The 14,243-nt window shown below is 39.4% G+C and overlaps 2 protein-coding genes and 1 pseudogene across 2 annotated transcripts in view; 2 read left to right on the forward strand and 1 right to left on the reverse strand.

Moving 5' to 3' along the window:
* Positions 1-1,598: 1,598 nt before the first annotated feature.
* LOC148723125 (somatostatin receptor type 2-like) overlaps positions 1,599-14,243 on the reverse strand; it is a 64,138-nt gene continuing 51,493 nt past the window's right edge. The window contains exons 3-4 of the mRNA XM_088732034.1: positions 4,073-4,129; positions 1,599-3,429 (exon numbers count right to left, since the gene is read on the reverse strand). Coding sequence (XP_088588160.1) covers positions 2,389-3,402 — 1,014 coding nt within the window. The 5' untranslated portion in view covers positions 3,403-3,429; positions 4,073-4,129 and the 3' untranslated portion in view covers positions 1,599-2,388. The remainder of the gene's footprint in view (positions 3,430-4,072; positions 4,130-14,243) is intronic.
* Positions 4,887-7,963, forward strand: LOC148723126 (uncharacterized; annotated as a pseudogene).
* Positions 9,844-10,524, forward strand: LOC111340030 (uncharacterized protein K02A2.6). Its single transcript, XM_022946799.2, has one exon. It carries the CDS (start codon positions 9,844-9,846, stop codon positions 10,522-10,524), a length of 681 nt encoding a protein of 226 aa, XP_022802534.2.

Genomic DNA, 14,243 nt, shown 5'->3' on the forward strand with positions numbered 1-14,243 from the left:
TTATCGAGTTGAACAGCTGTCAGCCATTGACGGAACTACATTGTGTGGGGTAATTTAGTATCCCAAGCAATATTGCACCCAAAAAACAAAATGCAATTATGTCCATTAACAAGCAGGAATACAGAAGGGCCAGAACATTGATTAGAATTTCCTCTTCCAACAAAAAAATTACATAACAAAATTTTCTCTTATCTATTTGGTCTTTCGACTGTCTTATTCTGTCTACAGATAAAAACAATTGAAATGAAAATAAATGGACGTTTGATAACATTTGGTTTTTTTAGCGACGTGTAGGTCAGGACCTGTGTGAATAATTGATAAGGGAGACATCAGTCAAGCTTTGAAATAGCAAATATTGTTGTTGCTTTCTTTTTCCTCAGTAAAAACAGTTTTTAGAATCATTGAGAACGTAAACGTCTATGGATATGAGCGATACGTTGTTGCTTCGCTATTGAGTCTTACATATTTTCAAAGTGCCACTCAGTACACTTACATAAGTGTCTTAATCAGAACGACTAATGGTGAAGGACCTTATTAGTAAGGTTTCATAGCAGGTGGACTGACCATAATTCCGAATCTCGCTTTTATGCGGACGCTTTGAGAATAAATCTTATTAACCACGACTCTTTGTAAAAGATTAATGATAGAAACAGCACCGTCTCATTTCAAAATTTTCTAATAAAATGATGTCGCAGTAATACAAAGTAAAAAAAGCCAGGTTTACTGCCTTTCGCGCGCGATCGGTAACCTGACTCGTTTCGTTTGACACGAATAACTTTGGAAATAATTATCTAGAAGTACCCTTCAAAAGGCTTGGTCGAGATCTGAATCGTTCGAAATTCGACGATGAAAGGATGGTTTGTTGGCTCTGACCCTCACGAAGACAAAGTTTTCTTGTGGACTTTTAGCACATAAAAAAGAAGACTGAACAAGAACAAAAGTTTAATTGGAAAAAGATCTCCGTAAACCCCTCTTCCTCCATTGCCATTTCACATGTCTATCGCACAGGATCTTGATGGAAATATAATCGAGTAAAGTTATAGCTATTCAAAAAAATTCTTTTTTTAGTCGAATAGTTGTTTCGTTTGCCTGCAGTTCTTTCTCCCTCCCAGTTTGGATACATGAAAGCCATATTGAATGTCGAAGACCAATTAATGGCATAATATGGCCACATCCTCTGAGTTACTAAGGTTTTTCTAACTAAACGTTTCTGTCATGCCCGTCCACTAAAGCTAAAAGGACAAGAAACATCCTAGGATATCCTAGCGGCTTTCCACAGAAAGAAAAACATTGATAGAATTATCATCAGAAGACGTTATCCTTGTTATCATTTATTTTTACTTTATTTTCCAATTTAAAAAAGTTAGACTATCCGAGGCCTTCTATGAAGCCGGTTATACTGAAATTAAGAGAAAAATTATGATTACGAAATAGAACGCATGCGAATACACCTGACTAGCGCTACCAGAAGCACTGAAGAAAATCTATCATTAACAGGAATCCAAAACAAGGATACTCAGCTTTCTCTTATACCTAAACTTACAATCTCAATCAACTCCGGGCCCTGTTTCTCGAAGGTCCCGCTAACATAACAGGTCCGTAAAGCTGTTCTAGTTTCACTTAAGATGGGAGTTTCAAACGTTTTGGGAATTATACAATAAAGCTGGCAGCTAAAGAAACAAAATGGACCGTTCATGAGGTCAGAGCCTGCTTCTTTATTCTTCAACTTTTGGTAGGAAGGACTTTCGAGGAACGGTCCCCTGGAAACAAACTTTGCAATGATCGTTTTTGAAAAATCCTTCCTTCGCCACTTGTTGTAAGTCTGCTAGCAAGTATTAGCTGATAAGGGAACCCTTGTTATGATATTTCTTTTGCCTTTGTGCTATCTATAAATTCTTGTTAAGTTGACAAGTTAATGGGATCAAATCCCTCGTATAAGTAGCTCGATTGTCTAGGTTTTTTTACTCAATATCTCACCCAACACCATTCGCCTCCTTTATGCAGACCAAGACGGAAGAGTACTGTTAAATTTCGTCCCACCAGGTATTCAGCTGTAATTTTCTCAATGCAAGTTTTTTCTTTCTTACATGCGGCCCTGCCCTCAACATATCTTGTTTTCTTAAGTGCTCTCGTCAGTGCATGAAAATGGCCATGGTTGGATCGTTCGGAGAAGCCAGCTCGTTTGCTTTTAATTATTACCGTTTGCGAGGTCTCATCAACATCTCAACTATGTTATTCACCTTCTGACATCCTGCTACACGTAGTTTCTGCTTCTATCACCTTTTCGATTTTCCTTTTAATTACATTGATCCTGCAGAGTTAAAACTTATATGATTTTTTTTTCTCTATTTTAAGGTAATGGAGTTAGTAATGACTAAATGATTTAGACTACAGTCTTGATTCTTCCCGGACAGCTCCATCTTCCGATTGTAAAACGACATGTGATGTTTGGACGCTAAGACTCGGAGGTGACTGGCTCCTTTTTCTAGTCACCATTCTTACAAATGCTGTATTGATCTTGGTGCTCAGGGAAATGTACAGCCATGGGTTGATGGCGCTGTTGGCGTGACCAAACCAAAAACACACAAACGTGACAATCGGCTGAAGCTCAACCTCAACTTTCCATGCTTGCATGACAAATATCATGTGAACCACTTGTGCAGGAAGCCAACAAAAGGAAAACGCGCAGGTTACAATGATGAGCATTCGAACCACTCTTCTCTTAGATGTTTCGTGTTGCTCTCGATTCCCTGTTAAATGCTGATTTCCAGGTGCGGCATGGAACCATAACCTCTTTGCAGTTATAGTGTACAGAAAAGAAATAACACTCAAAGGAATCAGATAGTTCAACACCCCAAGGTAGAGGAATAGGCCTCGGATAGCCCTATGTGGATCACCTAAAACATTAACAGATAGCATGCATTGGGAGTTGTGGTCTTCCACGCTTTGAATAGCTGGAAAAATGGACATTGAAGCCAGTGAAAAGATCCAAATAAACGGAACAGTTAGTTTAGGTTTCCGAAACCAAAGATAGCGGCGGAGGGGATGAACAATGGCATAGTACCTATCGACTGCCATGACTGTCAGGCAGAGGATGGACGCTGTTAATGTGGCATAGGCAATGTATACCACACCTTTGCACATGACTTCTCCAAATACTCCTGGTATCATCCATAAGCCGTCTGTATGTACTTGGGCAATCGACCAAGGCATCACAATCAATGCCACTAGCAAATCAGCAATGGCCATGTTGACGAACATGAAGCTTGTCAGTGATCTTACTTCAGGTTTCTTCCACACGATGTAGATGAGGAAACCATTCCCTGCAAATGTTACGACCATCGTAATGGCGTAAAGGACTGTGAGGATGATCCCTTCGATCTCTTCAGGAACTGATGTCATGCTTTTTGCTTCGTCTGTTATTAAACTCTAATGGAATGAGAGAATTTTTATTTCTATGAATTATGTGCAAACGGAACTTTCGTGATCCTTTAATTTAATTCGAAACAAACAAACAAACAGGGATGAAGAGAAAGGAATCGATTGCGAACTCCCACGAAAAATAAAACTAAGCAATTTTTATTTATTTTAGTTGATTTTACTCCTATTAGAGCAACGATCTTTTGGGATGTCAACGGAGTTTCGGGAAACGGGTAAATGTGGGTTCTCATGATAGATGATTAGCAATATATCTAAGAATTAAATTACAGGTCATGCCCTAGCTCCAGGCTCATTTTTAGGTTTAAGTTAAAAACACTCCGATTTTATTTCGTAATTCTGTTGACCTTCACCACTCCCATTCTGGATGTAAATACTGGTCTTCATGGATAGTGTCTTAACGAAGTCAGTGGTCACCCTTTTCGTAATGCAAAATCCTGCATATTTTCTAACAGGAGCTATCCCGCTGATAAAAGAAGACTCTAAAAAATTATTTTTTTAAGTTTCATTCTGATTCCTTCATTCTCTCACAGTACGTTATTAATTGTTCTTTTCGTGTGAAGATCAAACATATTAAGAAAATAAAACATAAATTGAGAAATTTTGAATGCCTCATCTTAGCATTGTAATATACCTTTAATTGACTGAAATGAAAACTACTGCCAGCCTATTGACTTGGGACTTCCCAGTTCTAAATTATGAGAAAGGAAGAATAGAAATACACTCGAAGAACATTGATACAAGAATTGTTTTAAGGGTGATCTAAGGTATGACACATTACCATTTACCTCAAGGAATTTTGAAGAAAAGTCTGATAAACAGGCTTGATGCTTTAGACCAAGGTTTTGAGAATTAGCCTGATTCCTTACGGATGTAAACGTGTTTAAGCCTGATCAGTCCATGAACCATTTCAGTCGAGGACATTCATCTTTCAAATAAATTTGTCTCACACACAAATCACCTTGCAGCTGGACAGGAACTCAATACTTTCAAGGTTTTATGCTTTTACACTTCCAAAAAATAAAAAGACTGCTTACGTGTTAAAACCACGTACAGAACGCTTATACGTCTTCCGCTCTAACAATCAAGGAAAATTACGAAGCACAACACTCAGCCCTATATAATGTGTTAAAAATAGTGAAATTTCAACCGACGAAACCTGTAGGTAGTTCATTTGGGCTTACAGCGGGCGGTGCGATTATAATTACACTTATACTTCCTTTTCTTTACGACATGTATTTTGTTACTTAAATTTTTTTATAAATTTAGTTTTAGGACCACTAGTTACTCAGTTGAAGCACTCTCCCGTGTTACCCTCGTTAAATAAACTTGATTGATTGTTTGATTGGTTGAAATGTGTGTTGTCAAATATAGACGTGGCGTTTTTGGCTGTAACACCTGGCTTATTGCATCTTGCAGCGGGATAGATTCTAATATATCGCTCAAATATGACATACGAAACTTTATACCACAAGAAAGATACCGGCACTAAACACGGTAGCGCTGGCGCTTTAGGTTACTCATTACTGTTGATCTTATTACTGCGGGAAGGTAACGCATTTTTACACGCACACACGCGTAAGGATGGCACAACTGTAACTAGCACAACTTTTAGAAAGAAATTTTAGGTCTGAGTTGTTTGGTTCTACTTAAAAAAGTAATAAATCTGGAGGTGTTCTAAATGGTAACTAATGTTTCCAACTAGTGGCAGCGATGGCGCTTTAGATTACTCATGACTGTTGATTTTATTACTGCGGAAAGGTAGCCCTTTTGTGTATGCACACACACGTGATGTTAAGAAAGAATCGCATGGTAGGATGGCAAAACTGTAACCAGCACAACTTTTAAAAAGATGGTTTTGGTTTGGGTTGATTGGTTGTTCAGAAGAAATAATATATCTGGAGTCGTTCTAAATGGTAATTAATGTTTCCAACTAGTTAATTAAAAAAAAGGAGCTAATTCTGTTCCTCGAATTTGTAGATTTTGCATTGCAGGTGCTCTGCACTTAAATTAACATCCCACTATTTATTTTCCTCATGGCTTCAGGAACAGGAAGACCAACCAAACGATTTTACTTTTAATAAATATGAAAATTGGGGAAAAAGTTGGAAAAATAGTGAATAGGGAAAATGATGATTGTTTTTTTGTTTTTGTTTTTTTTTCAATTACTTTCCTTGTGACTTTATCGAAACGTCGCAGCATCATTTTCCAAACAAACGTAAGGCAGCTGTAAGTCATTGTCAGACCTCAATAGAGATAACTAATGCACTGTCTTAACCAATCACAAATAAGTCTATTTGTACAAAATAGAAGTAACCAATACTTGTAACAATAATACACAATGTAAATCTGGATGCAAGGATGCTTGCAACTGTGTTTTATGTAAAATTTTATACTACAAATGGGTTGATGATTTCATAAATTCCCTTCCTGATAATTCAGAAAAAAAAATTCGTTAGAGAAATTATTTTTAAGGAAATAAGGTATAAGTGTCTAAAATAATCAAAAGGCGCAATTTTTTTTCTCGCAAACAAACATTTTAGGTAAAAAAAAACCTGCCCCTGGAAACTGGAACATATTTCCCTTATGTTTATCATTTAACTTAAAAACTCAGAAATTTTGATGTGAAATAACTTCACAATAAAAAAGTTATAGAGTCCGTTACTGATTTTAACAAAACTTTCCCATCAACGAGCCTCTTCTTTTAAGAAGGATGTCATTAAGACCCATAGCTAAAACCGAGAAACATTAAATCTGCTTCAACTTCATCTAAATATTCATAAGTTTTAAGAGTTTGCAGCCTGAGTTACACTTCCTCGGAACAACTCGCTCTAACTGTGTTGCTACGGTCGTAAATTTCGAGTATCGACCATCCCTGTTTGATGAAAACTTTACTTACGCTTAGCAAACTCGGGAGCTTGAACGTAAAACAGAAATATAGCAAAGTAACTCCAGCACAATTGGCCTTACTGATTGCAGGAACACTTTGAAACAGTGTTATCATTTCCCTTCATTGTGACCTCCTCGTTAGCTTCATAATCAAACGACATTAAGCACAACAGCACATTTTTTATTAATTTGATGACAAACTTACCATTCAGTAAGCTCCTATGCTTTTCGCTGTCCCTTTTAAACAAGCGTTACAACTCAGCATTTAAGAGCAAATCCGTGCAAAAATCAAAAATTGCATGGCAAAGTTAAAAAAATAAAATTCGCTGCTCTTTTGCATGCAAGTAGCCTTTAAAAAGTACACAATTGCTGTGCAGTTTTTTCCTTAAAAAAGGTATTTGCTTCCGAAAAACGAAAACGTTTCGTTTTCAGTCCTGGAATCTGTAACGATGTTAATTTATGTATGTTGAGTTAATTTATACAGTTTACCTTACATCTGAGTTCCCAAATGTATTCGTCCACTTCGCTTGATGTGCACTTGGCTTACAAGATTACATGTTGTTTTTAGAGTCTCTGGTGTTTCACTGTCTGTCTTAGCAAAAACGTTACATGGTGTCAGGAGTGGGATCCTGGTTCCTAAATCCGTTGCCATATAGGGATTACCGCTCAGTGCACTGGAAAACGTTCTTCAGAGAAATATACTCGCACGCACGTGGTCGAACAACTCTGAACTGTTATCAAATTCTAGAGGATAGTCTCCGGTCTCTACTGTATTCCGAAATAGCCACCCGACAACTTCGTCACAAAGAATAGCGAAAGGCAATGGTAAGTGGAACTGTCTTGTGTCTTCGGAAGGAAATCCCAGCTGAAGAAATCTAACTAACTTCAAAATACTAAGTACGACCGAGGGTAGCGGCGCTTCTGTACAAGCAAAAGAAGCCGTCGTACAACCAAATCTGGTACAAATCTCAATAAACATCCCATTACCCTCAAAATTGGAGCTTACAGGGGATTTGGCGACGAACTGGAAGAAATTCTCCCGTGCCTGGAGTAACTATGAAATTGCTGCACGTTTAAAAGATCCTGAAAACCCTATTGCAAACAAATATCTGAGGACTGCCACACTGCTAACCAGTATTGGCTCAGATGCTCTAGATGTGTACGAAGTCTTAGAATTTGCAGATGAAGCTGATAAGAAGGACACTGATGCTGTTCTCCAAAAGCTACAGTATTATTGCATCGGAGAGACAAACGAAATATACGAGAGATATCGATTTAAAAAAAGGGATTAGGAGCCTAACGAATCTCTGTATGCTTACGTCACGGCACTGCGCACGTTGGCTAGGACACGTAACTTCGGAGTTTTAGAAAACAGTCTAATTAGAGACAGAATTGTCATTGGAGTAAGAGACTATCAAGCACTCAAGAAGCTTCTACAAGCCTCCAAACTCACACTGAAAGAATGCATTGACACCTGTAGATCATATGAGACCGCAAGCCAACAACTAAAAGAAATTCATCAGGAGAAAGTCAGCGCCATTAGTCAGGCCAACGAGAAGACACCTCTACCCCCCATAGGAGAGAGAGAAATCCGCCGCAAGGTCTGCTCCAAAACTCATGTCTGGAACAAGCTTAAATGTCCTGCATGGGATAAGACTTGCTTTAAATATGGAATTCAAAACCACTTTGCGGTGGCCTGCAAAACCAGACTGTCTCAACCCGCTTTGGCCACGTCTTCTAAACGCCCCACACCGAGACATGTGCAGGCCAGTGCATGCAGTGGAAGATTCTGACTTGGATGAATATGTTACTTGAGTCGACGTCAAGAAACAAGTCTGTGCTGTGAAAAAGCCTAATCATGAAGACAAACTGCTTGCAGTAATGCTGTTAAATGGTCACCGAGTCCCATTCCAACTGGACACTGGTGCCACAGTGGACATCTTACCCCAGGAATCCTTCAAAGAAGTATATGGTGAAGACAGTCTACCCCTGCTAGACAACACAGAAGTAACTCGTCTTATGTACAACAAAACAGTGGGAAAGCCAATTGGCAAGAAACGTGTTCAAGTTGTGAACCCCAGAGATGGAAAAAAATACAGCGTGAAATTCGTAGTTATAACGGGGAAAGGGAAGCCACGGCTTGGTTTACGAACCAGTGAGAAAATTCAACTCATATCTGTGGTCCGACAAAACATCATGGCTCTTCAAGCGGAAGAACCATCGCGGAGCAAAACATCACTTACGACGGAATCTATTCTCGAAGAATACGCCGATGTATCCAGAGGATAAGGACAGTTAGAAGGTGACCTCCACCTGGAAATTGACCCGAACGTACCACGAGTCCAACTCCCAACAAGAAAGGTGCCGATCGTCCTTAACGAAAAGCTAAAAGAGGAAATAAATCGCTTGGAAGGCCTTATTATCATTACGCCAGTAAATGTCCCTACCTCTTGGATATCAGCAACTGTCGTCACCCTGAAGAAGAATGGCAATGTTCGACTGTGTGTGGATCCCAAACCACTTAACCGAGCCCTCAAACGGAATCACTACCATCTGCCGACAATCGAGGATGTCCTTCCTGAGCTCTCAAACGCAAGATGCTTTACTGTGTTAGACGCCAAAAATGGGTTTTGGCGTGTGTCCTTAGGCGAGGAAAGTAGTTACGCAACCACATTTGGCACTCCGTAGGGAAGATACAGATGGCTTCGAATGCCATTTGGGATCTCACCGGCCCCTGAAGAATTCCAGCGAAGACTGGATCAGGCATTAGCAAGGCTAAATGGATGCAAGGCGATCGCTGATGACATCCTCGTATCCGGTGGATGTGGAGCTAACGATGATGAAGCAGTAAAAGACCACGACGACAAACTTATTTTATGCTCTCCTCCGACGATGCCGAGAAAAAGGTGTGAAGCTAAACAGGGGAAAACTGCAGCTTGGGCTTAACGGAGTGGCCTACATGGGCCACATGCTCTCTGCAGAGGTTCTGCAACCTGACCCTGAAAAAGTCAAGGCAATCAAAGAGATGCCAGCACCGACCGACAAACAGAGCATCCAACGTTTCTTAGTGATGACTAACTACCTGCAAAAGTTTGCTCCGAGACTTTCAGAGGTCATGACTCCTCTACGCTCACCAAAAACGACAGCGAGCTCCAATGGGATGAGCAGGTTCATGGTGCAGCCCTGGATGAGACAAAAAAGATCCTTTGTACGACTTCAGTCCTAAAATACTTTGACCCAAGTGCCACACCCACACTACAATGTGATGCCTCCATGCATGGCCTGGGAGCATGTCTAATGCAAGACGGACATTCAGTCGCATATGCATCCAGGTCTCTGACCCCCACAGAGGTCCAGTATGCGCAAATCAAAAAAGAGCTACTGGCCATAGTATTCGGAATGGAGAAGTTTGAAACCTACCTGAATGGAAGGAAAGTGCTGGTCGAATCTGATCACAAGCCCTTGGAGGAAATCTTCAAGAAAAGCCTCCTGAACGCACCCTAAAGGCTACACCGGATGCTCATTAGACTCCAACGCCATGAGTTTGCAGTCTCCTACAAAAAGGGAACCTCCCTTCTTATGGCTGATCCTCTGAGTCGCGCACATCTGACGCCTAAGGAAGCTTCTGAGGGTCAGGAAGATGTCATGACAGTCTCAGATACTAGGTTTCCAACAGAGATAGAAGCAGAGCAAGTGAACATGCTACAGTATCTTCCAGTCAAAGATGAAACTCTTCGCCAAATCCGAAACGTTATTCAAGAAGACGCTATCCTCAAGACCCTCGCTTGCGTCATCAAACAGGGCTTTCCAGAAAGTAAGCTCTATCTTCCACTTGAAGTTCAAGACTACCTTCCATTCAAAGAAGAACTTGCTCTCCAAAATGGAGTTATTTTCACAGGAGACCGTGTTGTCATACCGTTTCAAATGAGAGCTGAACTCAAAAGAAAGCTACACTCCAGTCATCTGGGAACACAAGCATGCCTGAGACGGGCACGGGAAACGTTCTACTGGCCTGGTGTGTACAAAGAGATTGAAGAACATGTCTCCCACTGCCAAGTCTACAATTCATACCACCAAGGGCAGCAGAGGGAGCCCATGATCTCACACCCAGTACCGTCAAGACTGTGGCAGGTCCTTGCCGTTGATCCCTTTGAGCTCCAGGGCCAGGATTACCTGTCACCACTGATTATTACTTAAATTTCTTTGAGTAAATACAGGCGTTTAGTTATACTTTTAAAACTTCCTGAAGAAGTCTACGACAGTTAGACGAAACGCGTCGGAAAATAAATACAATTTTACAACTACTGTTCGCAGAAATGCTGCTCACTAGTCTATATTTAGAAAATTAAAAAAAATTAAAAATCTAAAAATTGTTCTGTAATCTATGTGAGATCGATCCCAAGGTATATAAATTGTACCGTCTGATGGTCCAAATATGTAATTAGCTGATGACATTCGCATTGCAACCATGAATCAGTTAAAAACGATCCATTTGGAGAAATCTTAATTCCTTTTTCACGAAGGCGGGACCAAGAAAATATATTAGGCCAGGTGAGGATTCGAACCTCGGTTCTTTAACAGCCTCTTTTTTTTATTCTTAGCAGAATCAAATGAATGAAAAGTCCATCTCATGCATTAGAGAGCCAATCCTATTGTATTACTCTCTCAAAACCCGGTTTGTTTTCTATCGGCAAGTGATGGAAAATGCAGAAAAGTAATATGTTGAGCAAAAAAAGTTAAAAATATATCTTGATTAAAACATCTTCTATGGTAAACAATCCCCAGTAAAAGGCACTTTCGATATGCTGATTCTGGAAGCATTGACAGGATGGTTATCATGCCCGTACGAACCTACATAAATGGGTGACAATTACGAACTTCAAATGTGTCTCCCAACCAAAATGTTCTCACAAACCTGTATTTGATCGCGCTCACACTTTTTAAACGTTTCCTTCTTCAATTCAAAGAGCGATGCCCTCTAGTGAATGCACGAAGCACGAGGAACCAAGAATAGACGTTCGCTGTGTTTGACGTTCAACAAATAAACCTTGATGACGTCTGTTTTTCAACATTTCACAGTTTCAGTTATGAAATACGTCTATCAAAGTTGTTTTTTTTTCGAATGATTGTTCTTATTTTCTTAAGATTGCATGGATAGTTAAAAAAAAATACTAATTATTCAAAAAATGCTTCTGTTCAGGATTCCCTGTTATCCACATTCCTATTTATTCCGGATGGTTGTTTTTCCTGAAGAGATATTCTAAATTTTTAACCTAAGGTGACCTTCGAGGGTTATTTTACGATTTTGATTCAGCATGTCATTTTCAGCTTAGATTCAAACGTGATTCTGGAGACTGCACTTGCTTCAGGAAAGGTAAATATACCGCCTCCCAGTTAGGTCAAGTGGTTAGAGCGCTGTACTGTTGCGCGGTAGGTCGAGTGTTCGAGCCCCGGCCGGACCAACACTCAAGGTCTTAAAATAACTGAGGAGAATGCGCTACCTTTCTACAATATCAAGAAATGGATAGACATTCTAGTCTTCTCGGATCAGGACGAATAAACCGTAGGTCCCGTCTCTTGCATCTATTAATTAGTTAATTTGGTTAGGCAGGGGACGTTAAAGAGCCCACTCTCGAGATTACTGTGATGTGGTCTGGCCTTCTGGAAATTGGGGGCATCTGTTAGTTACGTTTATTCATTTTAAACTGCTACAAGCAGTCTGGTGAAGTCCCTCGCACAATGTTGTAAGATTGGCCCTGAAAAACCCCATGAAGAGTGGTCAACTAACTTATGTATGTACATATGTATGTATGTATGTACGTAAACAGAACATGACAAGTGCAGATCACAAAAATAGAACAATGAAAGGTTCCTTCTTTATAAAAAATGAAAATGAAACATCCTCATGAAACTTGCAATTGAGATGGATAGCGCTCCTCTGGTGTAAAGCAGTATGTTATCACATGAGATAAGGATACCCAAACTAAATAAATACTTTGCTAATTGAAATGCCAAAACACATATTGACAATGATTGTTAAACATTGGAGCATATCTTCCGCAAACTGTCTGGGTGAACGCGTCTGACAAATTGAAAATTTTGCTTCCGCAAATGGAGACCATGACAGTTCTGGTATGTATGTATGCATGTACGTAAACGGAACATGACAAGTGCAGATCACAAAAATAGAACAATGTAAGGTTCCTTCTTTATAAAAAATGAAAATGAAACATCCTCCTGAAACTTGCAATTGAGATGGATAGCGCTCCTCTGGTGTAAAGTAGTATGTTATCACATGAGATAAGGATACCCAAACTAAATAAATATTTTGCTAATTGAAATGCCAAAACACATATTGACAATGATTGTTAAACATTGGAGTATATCTTCCGCAAACTGTCTGGGTGAACGCGTCTGACAAATTGAAAATTTTGCTGCCTCAAATGGAGACCATGACAGTTCTGGTATGTATGTATGCATGTACGTAAACAGAACATGACAAGTGCAGATCACAAAAATAGAACAATGAAAGGTTCCTTCTTTATAAAAAATGAAAATGAAACATCCTCCTGAAACTTGCAATTGAGTTGGATAGCGCCCCTCTGGTGTAAAGCAGTATGTTATCACATGAGATAAGGATACCCAAACTAAATAAATACTTTGCTAATTGAAATGCCAAAACACATATTGACAATGATTGTTAAACATTGGCGCATATCTTCCGCAAACTGTCTGGGTGAACGCGTCTGACAAATTGAAAATTTTGCTGCCTCAAATGGAGACCATGACAGTTCTGGTATGTATGTATGCACGTACGTTAACAGAACATGACAAGTGCAGATCACAAAAATAGAACAATGTAAGGTTCCTTCTTTATAAAAAATGAAAATGAAACATCCTCCTGAAACTTGCAATTGAGATGGATAGCGCTCCTCTGGTGTAAAGCAGTATGTTATCACATGAGATAAGGATACCCAAACTAAATAAATATTTTACTAATTGAAATGCCAAAACACATATTGACAATGATTGTTAAACATTGGAGCATATCTTCCGCAAACCGTCTGGGTGAACGCGTCTGACAAATTGAAAATTTTGCTGCCTCAAATGGAGACCATGACAGTTCTGGTTCATAATGATCAAATTTTTCTATGTGGGTAAAGGTACTATACATCATGGCGCACCAAATCTCCATTTAAACATAACGGTAACCGTAACGGTAACGGTAACTTCCGCATTATGCTTTTGGTGGGGATGATATTCGCTCATACAAGATTATTTCTCCAAAATGCAGAAGAGTGAATATAAGAAATGTGTGTTCTTGTTAAGATGCTTTTATCTAATCATATAGATGTTTTGTTTTTTTAGGTTTGTGGGGTTCGGTAAGGTGATTGAACCTTGTAGGGGATGCTATATCCTTTTGTTCTAACACCTGTATATATTCCATATGTACAAATCTTGAAATAAATAAATAAATAAATAACCAGTAGAGCCCTGGTCCTCACAGGTTACTTAATTTTCCTCAACTTTAAACTTATAGGTTGGGAGAAGCCTCCTTGCCTCTTAACCAGGAGAGTTCGTGGTTGATGTCCGGAAAGGATATGATAGAATTTTTTCATGACGTTATGACAGGACGGAAAATGCGTGCACAGTTAGTACCTCACGTTGTCCCATACAAAGCCTTAGAAAACTTTTCTAAGGCTTTTTTATGGGAGAACGGGAGGTACTTACAGTGCACTCATTTTCCGTCCTGTCATGAATCAGTTATCAACTGGGAGACGTGCAATAGAAGTAGATTTTGCAAAAGTTTGAGCTTCTTTATGTTCCCGGCAAATACTTAACATTACATACGAATTGTAGTTTTTGCCTTATTCCGGCACCTATCAGCTTTTAAACTGACCAGAAGTTGACAGGTC

The sequence above is a fragment of the Stylophora pistillata genome, chromosome 9 (genome assembly GCF_964205215.1).
Source record: "Stylophora pistillata chromosome 9, jaStyPist1.2, whole genome shotgun sequence".
NCBI lineage: Eukaryota > Metazoa > Cnidaria > Anthozoa > Scleractinia > Pocilloporidae > Stylophora > Stylophora pistillata.

Excerpts from the sequence above, each read along its gene's own strand:
- LOC111340030 (XM_022946799.2), top strand. The coding sequence starts at position 9,844 with ATGCTCATTAGACTCCAACGCCATGAGTTTGCAGTCTCCTACAAAAAG.